This window comes from Dendrobates tinctorius, unplaced genomic scaffold, assembly GCF_039654945.1.
Source record: "Dendrobates tinctorius isolate UK_male_01 unplaced genomic scaffold, ASM3965494v1 ptg000470l, whole genome shotgun sequence".
Classification (NCBI taxonomy): domain Eukaryota; kingdom Metazoa; phylum Chordata; class Amphibia; order Anura; family Dendrobatidae; genus Dendrobates; species Dendrobates tinctorius.
The window spans coordinates 243,098-256,628 of NW_027362132.1; the positions used below are offsets into that span (position 1 = coordinate 243,098).

At 49.2% G+C, this 13,531-nt stretch overlaps 1 protein-coding gene across 1 annotated transcript in view; it reads left to right on the top strand.

The window, feature by feature from the left end:
- LOC141077902 (uncharacterized) overlaps positions 1-13,531 on the top strand; it is a 59,736-nt gene extending 46,205 nt beyond the window's left edge. Inside the window, exon 6 of the mRNA XM_073564673.1 lies at positions 12,372-13,531. Coding sequence (XP_073420774.1) covers positions 12,372-13,318 — 947 coding nt within the window. The 3' untranslated portion in view covers positions 13,319-13,531. The remainder of the gene's footprint in view (positions 1-12,371) is intronic.

The window sequence follows — 13,531 nt, forward strand, 5'->3', positions numbered from 1 at the left end:
CCTCATACATACGTTGTTGTTGGAGATGTAACATATTTTTTTATTCTGTCTTTTGTTTTAACCTGTTCCTTCTGTATGATAGTTTGATTGTGGTGGGATCGGCCTTCCTGCCTAATGTGAGTCTGTAACTCCCTGATAGTCTTGAAAAAATCTCTCCATCGCCGCTTCCAAATGTCTGAGATCTAAATTTAAAGGGAACTTGTCAGCAGGATGGTGCATAGTAACCTACAGACACTGTCAGGTCAGCGCTGTTATACTGATTACAATGATACCTGGTGATGAAATCCGTCTTGTGGTTGTTGTGTAATCTGTATTTGTAGTCTTCAGTTAATGAGATTCTCGTGCTCTGGGGCGGGGCTGTGGGCGGGGCTGTGGGCGGGGCTTTATGTGGTGTTCTGATTACATATTCATCTGTATTGGCTTATGAAAGGTCGCTCACTGACCTGCCCCCCATTATTACATAATGCATATAATAGTGTTGATATTATTGCTGATAATGCCTATAATATTGTGGCTATTGTGAGGCTTAGAAAAAAATTACAACCAGTAAAATGTCACCAGCGGCCCCTGTCCAGTAGCCTCTATCTCTTACTTATAGATGCTACTGTGTAGGCGCCGCCATCGCCAGTGACATTTTTCTGGATGTAATTTTTTATGTAAAATAGGGGGCAGGTCACTGAAGAATCAGTGTCATAAGCAAATACAAATTAATATGTACGCAGAGCACCACATAAGGCCCCGCCCACAGCCCAACCCACAGCCACTCCCACAATCCCACCCCGAAGCACGAGAATCTCATTAACTGAAAACTACAAATACAGATTAAACAATAACCAGCCCGCAGCTGCCTAGAAAACCAAGAAATTCCGACGCTTTGCCCGGCTCTTCCTACTTACCCTGTGTTTTGTTTTATCTCTAATAAAAGACTTTATTCTGGCTGTGTCTTTATTTACCATATATCTATAGGATTAGTAATGGATAGGTGTCTTACTCTCCATTACTAAGCCGTGGGCTTGATGTCACGTGACAATACAACCCCACAAATATGAACCCCACTTGCCATCACTACAGGGCACGTGGGAAGAGCCGGGCAAAGCACCAGAATAGGCGCATCTAATAGATATGCCTTTTCTGGGCAGCTGCGGGCTGCTATTTTTAGGCTGGGATCCATGGCCCCTTACAAGCCTGAGAATACCAGCCCCCAGTTGTCAGCTTTAGCAAGACTGGTTGTCAAAAATGGAGGGGAACTCACGTCGTTTTTTTAAATTATTTAATTAATTAAAAAAACTGGACCCTTCTATTCTGGATAACCAGCCTTGCTGAAGCTGAAGCTGACAGTTGAGGGTTGCAGCCCCCAGTTGTGAGTTTTGCCGGACTGGTTATAGAAAATAAAAGGGAACCCACGCCGTTTTTTTCATTCATTTATTTAGTTATAGCACAGGCGGTGGGTGAGGAATACTCTCATCATCCGCTCCTGCTGTCACTTTTCTTAGCACCAGGTGTAGGTTGATGGGCGTAATAGTCCCAAAAGCCCCAAGTGCTGTCATCATTCCGACTTTAATATAACTCTCATCATTCTCCCCGCCGCCAGAGCAGAGGAGAATGATGACAGCGTCTTCAGCACCCGCCACCGGGGAACAGCGCTTACTGTAGTGCTTCTTCCTGTCGGCCGTCCTTGTGGTACTGATGCTGCAAACGGTCGGCACACGGTTGTCACATATGTGCCACAAGTATTACACACATGGACATCTCCGGTACCAGAAATATCAGGACGTGTGAAACCGGCCTTATACACAGTTATCTTTAAATGCCTAATATTTCTTCTTGAAACTCATCTGACAGAAAATATTGGAGCTTACGATGGTATAGATTGTGAAGTCTCCGAGACCCATACGCTAATTACCCCAGAGAGGTTTCACCACTAGTTACTCATTTATTACTGATGGAGACTGTGGAGTTTGATCATTTCAGTAGTTCCTAATCAGGCCCCATTATTAATATCTGACGTGTGTCACTTTATGTGGTGGTAAGTTTGGAATTCTTCACAAAGGATAATAGAAAACAAATGGATCTTACAAATTATTTTCCAGCTTCGCACTATACCCTACATACGGTTGTACACTACTGTCTGGGCACATGGCAGTGTTCAGGAGGGAAGGAGCGCCATTTAGCTATATGAATGCAGATCTTGCTGGAATAGTTTGCAGACACAATGTATTGGGAGCACTGTTCATGGTCACCTGGCAGCTCAAAAGATGTCCACCATGAACATGCTTGGCTCTATCTTCTCTGCTTTCCATATCCCAAGGATTGCCTTGTTCATCGCCCTTTAACACCCTTAAAATGAATCTGGACTTACACAGTGACCCCTAGGCTTGGACCATGGTGTTACCTGCTATTCTGTAGTGTTACATGGCAAGAAGAATAGTCAGGTAGCTGGGTCAGAACCAGAAGGACAAAATACAGAATCAGAAGACACAAGAGTAGTCAGTAAACGGAACAGGAAACAAATACACAAGCCACAAGCTGAGCACAGAGGACTGAACGATCTGATTCCGGCCATGTGCTTTGAGCTTTACTAGGGTGTGGTACTTTCCAATTGGCTGAAGTAGGGAGCAGATTACTCCAGCTGGACAGCAGGAACAGATCCCAGATGAGATTGGACACACCATATGCAGAAGCCCTAATATAACTAAATGACAGAAAACCAGAATAGTCGAAATCCCCATAAAGTGATTCCATTTTATAAATTAATTCACTGAGGGTTATAATCCTTAGGAGGAGTGAATATTTTGACTTCCACTTTCTGGAAATTAACACGCAGTGGATGTTGGAGAGTGAAAATTACACATTTGCCATATTATTACCCAACATAGAGTGCCCAGATTGTGCTTCAGGAGACACATGTAGGTAACAGCAGGTTCACAGGATGCAGTGACGAGACACGAGACTGAGTGTTGTTTTGGAAAGTAACGTTTATGAACTGGAGCCGTTAGGGCTATACTAAACAACCAGAAAGGGTAACACTAATTGTCCTCGCAGGGACTCAACAACAATAACAACACTTTTCTTTTAACGAGAATGTGACTGACCCGGCAAGGCCGGATATTATGGGGCCACGAAACGGCCAACCACGGGTCCTTATTTCCTAAAGTCAACTTATCCTTCCTGACGTCCCTCGGTGTCGCTGGTGTGGCTGCTTTGGTGTCGCTGATGTGGCTGCTTTGGTGTCGCTGATGTGGCTGCTTTGGTGTCGCAGCCGCTGGGCCCAGCTGTTGAGAAACTGTAGTAGTCTTCAGGTGTCTCAGCACCCAGGAGAAGTTGGGGCACAACAGGCCCTAAGGAAGTCATAGAATCATAGTATCGTAGAGTTGGAAGGGACCTCCTGGGCCATCTGGTCCAACCCCCTGCTCAAAGCAGGATTCGCTAAATCATCCCAGTCAGATATCTGTCCAGCATCTGTTTGAAGACTTCCATTGAAGGAGAACTCACCACTTCTCGTGGCAGCCTGTTCCACTCATTGATCACTCTGTCAAAAAGTTTTTTCTAATATCTAATCTGTGTCTCCTCCCATTCAGTTTCATCCCATTGTTTCTAGTCTTTCCTTGTGCAAATGAGAATAAGTCTTTCATTGTGGTAACCCCCTGTAGCCACAGCAGGGTCCCGTTCGTTAGCGAGTCCATGGGGACTCCAGTCCCCCCAAGCAGGGTAGTGAAGTCTAGAAGAGTGGCGGTTGGTAGGCCACGCGCACGGACTGGGCCTGTGGAAAGAGTCTCTCGATAGGCGAGGAGCAGGCCCCAACTGCCAACTGCAGCGGGGCAATGGCAGCTGTGGGTGGTGATGAACAGGCCGCAACCAAGGACGGAGGCGGGGCGGCAGAGGGCAGGCCGCAACCACATGCTGAAGTGGCGTGTCAGCGGCTGCGGGAGACACCGGGCAGGCCGCAATGGGCTGGAGTGTAGCGGCTGCGGTTGTGGACAACCGTGGGCAGGTCGTGGGCCCAACTTGGAGAGGAGCGACAGTCTCTTGCCGGTAAGCTTGGTACCTCCTCTCTGACGGCCGCCGTTGATCTCTCTGCTGCTGATCTCTCCTCTGGTTGCCGTCAGTCTCTCTGGCTCTGTCTCACCCCCACAGTCTCTTTCTCTGTGTCTGGCGTACTACCAACTGACTTCCCGGCGCACTCCCTGCCCCCTTTATACTCGCCCCGCCCCTTGCTGACCTGTCACTTTCAGTAGCTCGCTCTCCTCCGTTGTCCCCCAGGTACTGTTTGTCTAGGAACCCAGATGGCGGTCCCCTTGGTTCCGGCCCAGACACTCTACGGGGGTCCTCCTCCCTACACTCCTTCATCCTGTAAGCTCGCCAGTCCTCGGGCGAGGGCCTCAGTATATTGGGATTGGTCTGTAGGGGTATCAATTTTTGTTGCCATATGAACTGGTCTTGTTCGAATTGTTCGGGGGGTTTGCCGGCTGTTGACCGCTCGGAGCATCTTAGTTCAACTGGGGTGAGGTCTTCTGGGGTGGTGGACGGTGGTGGGTTAATTGTCTCAGTGGGCTCGTCTTTGAGTGGAGGGCCTCTGGAAGTTGGAGGAAAGTCTTCGTCGTTGTCCAGGTCCTAAAACATGGGTAGAGGTTCAGAGGCCGGAGGGACAGGTTCCGGTTGCTTCGGGTCGGTGGAAATACACGGGCGTAACATATTACGATGCACAATGTGAGTAGGCAGTGTTTCATCTTTCTCGGGTCGTATTTCTTACACAGGTCCTTCAGGATTGATATGGTGTAGGACCCGATAGGGACTCTTCCCAGCGCGGTTCCAGTTTGTTTTGGGGGCGTTGATCTAGTACAAGTACACGGTCCCCGATTTGGATGTGGGGAGGTGGAGTTGTACTCTTTCGAGGGTGTTCCAAATCTCGGAGTTTAGTATGTACGATTCGATGAAGAGTTTGCAGCCGGTGACGATGATTTCGGACCCAGGATGATACTCCGGTCCAGGGCTGAGGCTCCTCGGGGTCAACTCACCCCCGTGATTCCTTTTCCCTCTCGTCCGAACAACAGAGAGTAGGAGGTGTAGCCGGTAACTCGATGTACTCGGTTGTTATAGACCCATACTAATTCAGGAACATATTCGGGCCAACGGACCTTCTTGTCACTCTCCAGAGTACGCAACATTTGGATTAATGTCCGATTAAATCGTTCACAGGCCCCGTTTCCTTGCGGGTGGTATGGTGTGGTCCAAGATTTGTCAATCCCATAGAGATGGTGTAGTTCCTCCATAACTTTTCCCAAAAAGCATGCTCCCTGATTGGAATGTATTCGTTGGGGGCAGCCGTATACTTGTATGAAGTTTCTGCAAATTGCGAAGGCGGCCGACTCCGCGGTCTGGTCTCGAGTGGGGGTGACCACAGCGAACTTAGTGAAATGATCCACCATGACAAGGCAGTGTACGTACCCCTGGAATGTGGGACCAATGGTCAGGTAATCTACCGTCAGGAGCTCGAGGGGTGCTGAGGTCACGATTGTCTGTACTGAGGCTCGCTGAGCGGGCGGTTTGGCTAATTCACATAGGCGACAGGTCCGGCAAATTTCGTCCACAACAGCCAGCAGGTGTGGGTGGTAAACTATCTGTTGCAACCATTGCAAGGTCTTTTTAGCTCTGAAACGAGCCCCTTTTTCGTGGGCCTCTCGAGACAGTTCATAGAGTTAGGCTCCGGGCGTAACCAACTGCCAAAACGTCATGAAGGTTGTTTGTGATGTTATTTTATGGTACAATAGTCCCTTTCAGATAACCAACCTCTCCCATTGTCGAAACATCAGTGACATGTCTTGAGTCAAAGTTTGTCGTTGGGAATCAGTGGGTAGTTGGCCAGCGGCAACCCACGTCCGGAGAAGTCCAACTTCTTTGTCTTCTTGTTGCTGTTGTATCCACTTATCCCGAGATTGTTCCAGTATGCCCCTTGGGGTCTCTGGGGAAGATACTTTTTGGGTGGCAGCTGTGAGCACGGCAGTGGTGAGGGTGAACAGTATCTCATCCCCTTCTAATTCGTCATCTTGATTCTTTCCTGGGGTTGTATGTCGAATCCTGGAGAGGGCGTCAGCATGGACATTCTCGGCCCCTCTTTTGTAGATGATGTTATAGTTGAACTTCGCCATCCGGGCCACCCATCATTGTTCCAGAGCCCCAATTTGGCCTTTTCCAAATGGGCCAGTGGGTTGTTGTCGGTCCGCACCACTACCTCGGAGCCTGCTAGGTACTCTGCAAACCGCTCCGTCATGGCCCACACCACTGCGAGGAGCTCGAGTTTAAAGGAGCTGTAATTGTCAGGGTTGCGCTCGGAGTCATGGAGTGAGCGGCTTCCATAGGCGATCACTCTCTCCCGGCCATCTTGAATTTGTGACAACACAGCTCCCAGCCCGTGAAGACTCCCGTCAGTGTGTAGGATGAACGGTTGCGAGAAATCCGCATAGGCCAACACCGGAGCATCCGAGAGAGCAGCCTTGAGATCTCGGAAGGCCTCTTCCTGAGGTTGTTGCCACTGGATTTTCCGTCCATTTGCCCCAGCCGGAGCCCCCTTCAGCAGGTCGTGCAGGGCTCGAGCTCAACATGCAAAATTCTTTATGAAACAACAGTAGTATCCGGCCAACCCCAGGAATGCCCGCATGTCTTTTATCGTATCGGGGGTAGGCCATTCCTGAATAAGAGCAACCTTTTCCCGAGATGGCCTCACACCCTCTGCCAAGACGACATGGCCCAGATACTCAATCTGGGAGCGAAATAGGTGGTATTTTTGGGGTTTTACCTTCAACCCGTACTTTTGCAACCGGCCGAGCACCTGTCCCAACCGCTTTAGGTGGTCCTCAAATGTGGTAGCATAGACGATGATATCATCCAGGCATATCAACGTGGCCTCAAAACTGAGATCTCCCAGACACCGCTCCATCAACCGCTGAAAGGTTCCCGCGGCGTTGGCCAGTCCAAACGGCATTCGATTGAACTCAAATAGTCCCATAGGCAGTATGAACGCCGTCTTGGCCCTATCTTCTTCTGACATGGGCACCTGCCAGTACTCACTGGCCAGGTCCAGAGTCGAAAAATATGTCGCTTTTCCCAAGGCGGACAAGGATTCTTCTATGCGGGGCAGTGGGTATGAGTCTTTAATAGTGCAAGCATTCAGCTTTCGATAATCCACACAGAATCGTAATGTACCATCTTTTTTACGGACCAACACAATGGGGGCCGCCCAGGGGCTTTGGCTTTCCCGTATCACCCCCTTTTGCAACATTTGGGCCAACAAAGTTTTCACCTCCTTGATAGAGTTGTGGAGGAATCTGTCGATATCGTTCTCGGATGGGGGCCACCCCTGCCGTGGGGATTTCATGAGTGATGGCGGTGGTACACCCAAAATCTTCCTCATGACTAGCAAATACCTCATGGTACTGTCCGAGCAATGTTTTTATCTGTGAGAGCTGGGCTGGAGTTAACCTGGAGAGCTCGGCCCGCATCTGTTCCAGGATGTTTCGACCCTTCTGCTGAGCCGAGACTTTGGTGGCCTGTAGAATTCAAATCGTTACTTCCCAAGGATTCTTGGATTGTACTCTCAATTGAATCGCAGGAGCCGGCAGCACTTCCTCTAAAGGCCTTACTAGCTTGGCCAGTTCAGTCCGCGCTTTCAGGACGATGTCTCGGTCTTCGAGGTTGATGCAGCACACCAGGACAGTCCCTTTTTGCACTGTAGTCAGGGAACGGGCCACCAGTATGCCAGGAGGTAAGCACTCTGAGTAGCATGGTTCCACCTGCACCTCCATGCCCTCCAAGGGTATCGAGACTCAAATTGGCAGGGCCATCACAGTCTGCCCAGGAGGCAGCACAAGCAGAGGTGCCACTGGCGCGATGTACCCGCGCTTCCCGCATCAACTGCTGGAATACCTGTCCCTGGGCCGTGAGAGAACCCCACTGCTTCAGGATCTTATGCGTAGGATCATTGAGGAGCAGGTTGCTGAACTCCCGTAGTATGTTCATGCCTAGGATGATGGATGCTGCTTATCAGTTTCTCCTTGAGTCAGTACCACCCCTCTGCGACCAAGGGATTTACCGCACAACGTCACCTGTACCCACACCACCCCGGCAACCGGGACCGGTAGTTGATTGGCGGCTACTAGTCTGATCATGGGCCCCCACTGGGGTCTCGCTGCCTCAGGGAAATTTTGTCGAAAATAAGTTGCGTGCATGGTGGTTACTTGTGACCCCGTGTCCACCAGACACTGGACGGCCTGGCCCTCCACTTCTGCCCAAACCACCGGACATTTTGCGACCAAATCTTCAGGACTTCCACCACCCCTAGTTGTGGTTTTTGGCTCCAAGCGGTGTCCCCCCAGCCCGGAGCCCTCTAGTTTAATGGCCGCCGGGGTGGATATTTCCCACGCCGCGGACACTCTCGGGCGAAGTGGCCTGGTTCTCTGCACTCATAACACCGGGCCTGCACAGACCGACCGCCCCGCGGGGAGCGGGACCCCCAGGGGCCGGGATTTAAACTAGGACGTCCAGTCCCAGACTCGGTCCTTCTCTTCACTTCGGCAAACTCTCCCATGATGTTCCTCAACTCTTGTTTCATCTCTTCCACCCATTGAGGCTCCTCGACTGCTTTCACGGAAGCCTCCACACTCCGGACCTTCCCCACGGGGACCGCCATCCCCTGCTCTTGCTCTCGAGCCCCTGCTTGACTTCCCACCTCTGAAAAGTCTATACGGGGATTCATTCTGATCTGCTCCCGTAATGCCTGTTTTATTAACGGGTGTTGCAGTCCAGTCACCAGTAGGTCACGTAGGGTAATGTCAATAGGTCCTACCCCTACTCCATCCTTTCTTTCAATAGCCGTATGCAATTCTTGGAGGACATTCATATACTGGGTGATAGTCTCCCCCTCTCCCTGCATTCGACTGAACAACTGGGTCCTTAATTCTCCCACATTAGTTGGGTCCCCATGGGTTTGTTCTACTATCTGCAAAACTTTATCAAAGGTGTTGCGGTGTCCCGGGGGCCTCAACATCACTGACCTCCGAACCTCCCCGTCTAATGCCATGAGAGCTACTCCGGCTTCCAGGTCAGGAGTCATTGGGTGCATCCGAAAGAGTCCCCGCATCCGCTCTATCCAGCTCCACAGCATAGTATTGGAGCCGGAAAACCTAGGCAGGTTGTTCAGCATAGCCCCCAACGAAATGCTGGAACGGGGGCCCTCATTATCTGTAGAGTTCACAGCCCTGCCCTAGTCTGGGGCACCATTGTCCACGCTTGGAGACTGCATCCTGCCGACTACGCCAAATGTAGGTAACAGCAGGTTCACAGGATGCAGTGACGAGACACGAGACTGAGTGTTGTTTTGGAAAGTATCGTTTATGAACTGGAGCCACTAGGGCTATACTGAACAACCAGAAAGGGGTAACACGAATTGTCCTCACAGGGACTCAACAACAATTACAACACTTTTCTTTTAACGAGAATGTGACTGACCCGGCAAGGCCGGATATTATGGGGCCACGAAACGGCCAACCACGGGTCCTTATTGCCTAAAGTCAACTTATCCTTCCTGACGTCTCTCGGTGTCACTGGTGTGGCTGCTTTGGTGTCGCTGATGTGGATGCTTTGGTGTCGCTGATGTGGCTTCTTTGGTGTCGCAGCCGCTGGGCCCAGCTGTTGAGAAACTGTAGTAGTCTTCAGGTGTCTCACTACCCAGGAGAAGTTGGGGCACAACAGGCCCTAAGGAAGTCTTTCGTCGCGGTAACCCCCTGTAGCCACAGCAGGGTCCCATTCGTTAGCGAGTCCACGGGGACTCCAGTCCCCCCAAGCAGGGTAGTGACACAGTCTAGAAGAGTGGCGGTTGGTAGGCCACGCCCACGGACTGGGCATGTGCAAAGAGTCTCTCCATAGGCGAGGAGCAAGCCCCAACTGCCAACTGCAGCGGGGTAATGACAGCTGTGGGCGGTGATGAACAGGCCGCCAGCAAGGATGGAGGCTGGGCGGCAGCAGGCAGGCCGCAACCACAGGCTGAAGTGGCGTGTCAGCGGCCGCGGGAGACAACGGGCAGGCCGCAATGGGCTGGAGTGCAGCGGCAGCAGTTGAGGACAACCGTGGGCAGGTCGCGGGCCCAACTTGGAGAGGAGCGACAGTCTCTTGCCGGTAAGCTCGGTACCTCCTCTCTGAAGGCCGCCATAGATCTCCTCTCTGCTGCTCATCTCTCCTCTGGTCGCCGTCAGTCACTCTGGCTCTGTCTCACCCCCACAGTCTCTTTCTCTGTGTCTGGCGTACTACCAACTGACTTCCCGGCGCACTCCCTGCCCCCTTTATACTCGCCCCGCCCCTTGCTGACCTGTCACTTTCAGTAGCTCGCTCTCCTCCGTTGTCCCCCGGGTACTGTTTCTCTAGGAACCCAGATGGCGGTCCCCTTGGTTCCGGCCCAGACACTCTACGGGGGTCCTCCTCCCTACACGCACACCAAATATTAAGTGGATTCTTCTCACTATAATATTGCTAAATACAGGGATCCTAAATGTTGTTTGCGCACACTGCAAGACTCCGAAGTGAGAGCGGATTTTGCTGGATTGGTTTATAGAAACTCTGTTGCTTTTCAACAGCCTTTGAGCCACTAATAGTGTGGACCTGAGTGGGGTCTTGTTTTTTGTGAGATGAGAATTGGTATTTTTTTCGCCTATATAACATTGGTTTCTTTTTATTCGATATTTGGGAGTCAGAATGAACAAACAATTGAACACCACAAACTACTGGTTCATCCAACAAGGTTTTCTAGTAGACTGTGAACTGTCATTGTTTTGGTAAATAAAGTTTTTTACATAGTGTTAAGGACTGGCGGAACGCACCTAATTAAATAAACATAGAGGCTAGGTGCGGTCGCAGTCCGGGGTCCACCGTGCAGAGGTGTTAACTGCTGCTAGACAATAATAGACAGTGTATAGTAACAAACAGATGAACTCATGCGGGTTAAAGCCCCCCGGTGTGAACTGAGGCAAACTCTGTTACCTCACAGAGAGTACCCTGAACGGTGTAGGAACCGTAGTCTGTTCAGCCTCACAGACTACGGCTAGAACGCAAGTGTGACATCACAGGACGCTGCCCCAAGACACGGGGTCAGCGCCCCTCTAGACCCACTTGTGCACGGAACCGCTAATGTGATGCGAGGGCTATGCCCTTAAGGTACGCTGTGCCCTGTAAACTGTCACAGGGTGCAGCAGCCAGTTGCTTACCGCACAGAGTATGTACAGTGCCGCACTGGCGGACGCCACTAACCAGCCTCAGCTTAGAGCTGGAAAGCACACTAACTGCGCACAACGCTGCTCTGACAGACGCTGTGGTAATGCGGTACCGAGGTGCTGTGTGCTGAATGGCGCCCTCGGGTGCTAAAGTGTAGATGGAGCTGAGAGCACTGCGGCACTAGGCAGTGCCAGTACTCGGTGCTGACTCAAAGACCCTAAGCCCTAACAACATGCATATCAAAGGAAGGGGAAATATAATAAGACATTCACCAGTCAGACATTCATCATCAAACATACCACTTAGCTACAAGTCTCTATATTAGCGCATGGCCGGGCGGCCATGCGAACCTTTTATAACTGCAGCCTTCAGAGACCTTCCTGGTGGCCCAATCGGAGCAGCAATAGGACCTGAGCATGTGACCTCCAACCTCCAATGATAAGTCGTCCCACGGACATGCTCAGTAGGGGAAAAGCAGGACTTAGTCCCAGGAGCGTCTGATTGCTGCTGACTCACGCATGATATAATAGTAGAGCCAAAAGGAGCAACCAGACACCTAGCATTAGCCTGGGCAAGGCGTTGGGACCGACGTCTCTGCAGAGCAGCCTCCTCTCCGGCTGGAGAGGAATGGGAAACAACAGAAGGCAAGGCTCGAGTTCCCTCCTGTGCAGGGGCAGAAACTCGACGCCTAACACATAGCTTGCCATTTATGGACAGTTTAAGTAGAAATGTTCAAAAATATAAAACTCAAGGATATTTTATTAAAAAATAATTGTTTTTTATCTTAGCAGATGACTGTACCAGAAGATCAGAGGGACAGCTGACATCTTCAATGTTTAAATTTGATGATCTTGAAATCCTACAAGATGTAACTGAAGGGATTGCTGTTAGTCCAGATATATCATCATCCATTCACAGCAAAGATCTGTCATCTGATCCTATGAAACAGGTTCCATCTTCTGATTCATTACTGACTACTAAGGGAAATCAAAGTCACAAAGGAGGCAATAAAAAACAAACTGATCCTAAAGCAAAGAAGTCATTTTCATGTTCAGAATGTGGTAAATATTTTGCACAGAAATCAAATTGTGTTTCCCACCAGAGAACTCACACAGGGCAGAAGCCTTTTTCCTGTTCAGAATGTGGGAAATATTTTGCACAAAAATCAAATTTTGTTACCCACCAAAGAACTCACACAGGGGAGAAGCCTTTTTCCTGTTCAGAATGTGGGAAATGTTTTAACAATAAATCAGATTGTATTAAGCACCAGAGAACTCACACAGGGGAGAAACCTTTTTCATGTTCAGAATGTGGAAAATGTTTTGCACATAAATCATATTTTGTTACCCACCAAAGAACTCACACAGGAGAGAAGCCTTTTTCCTGTTCAGAATGTGGCAAATGTTTTGCACAGAAATCAAGTTTTGTTACCCACCAGAGAATTCATACAGGGGAGAAGCCTTTTTTATGTTCAGAATGTGGGAAATGTTTTAACAATAAATCAGATTGTATTAAGCACCAGAGAACTCACACAGGGGAGAAACCTTTTTCATGTTCAGAATGTGGGATATGTTTTACACAGAAATCATATTTTGTTACCCACCAAAGAACTCACACAGGGGAGAAGCCTTTTTCATGTTCAGAATGTGGGAAATGTTTTAACAATAAAGCAGATTGTATTAAGCACCAGAGAACTCACACAGGGGAGAAACCTTTTTCATGTTCAGAATGTGGGAAATGTTTTGCACATAAATCATATTTAGTTACCCACCAAAGAACTCACACAGGAGAGAAGCCTTTTTCATGTTTAGAATGTGGGAAATGTTTTGCACAGAAATCAAGTTTTGTTACCCACCAGAGAATTCACACAGGGGAGAAGCCTTTTTCATGTTCAGAATGTGGGAAATGTTTTGCTCATAAATCATATTGTGTTACCCACCAAAGAACTCACACAGGGGAGAAGCCTTTTTCATGTTCAGAATGTGGGAAATGTTTTAGCAATAAATCAGATTGTGTTAAGCACCAGAGAACTCACACAGGGGAGAAGCCATTTTCCAGTTAAGAATGTGGGAAATATTTTAACCAGAAAGTGCTTCTTGATTGCCATCAGAGCATTCACACAGAGGAGAAGCTATTTTTATTTTCTTAATGTGAGAGATATTTTACTTGGAAATCAACTGTTAATATACATCAGAGACGTCACATAGGGGAGAAGAATTTTTTATGTTCATAATGTTGGAATAGTTTTAACCAAAATAAAAATCTTTTTAAAAGG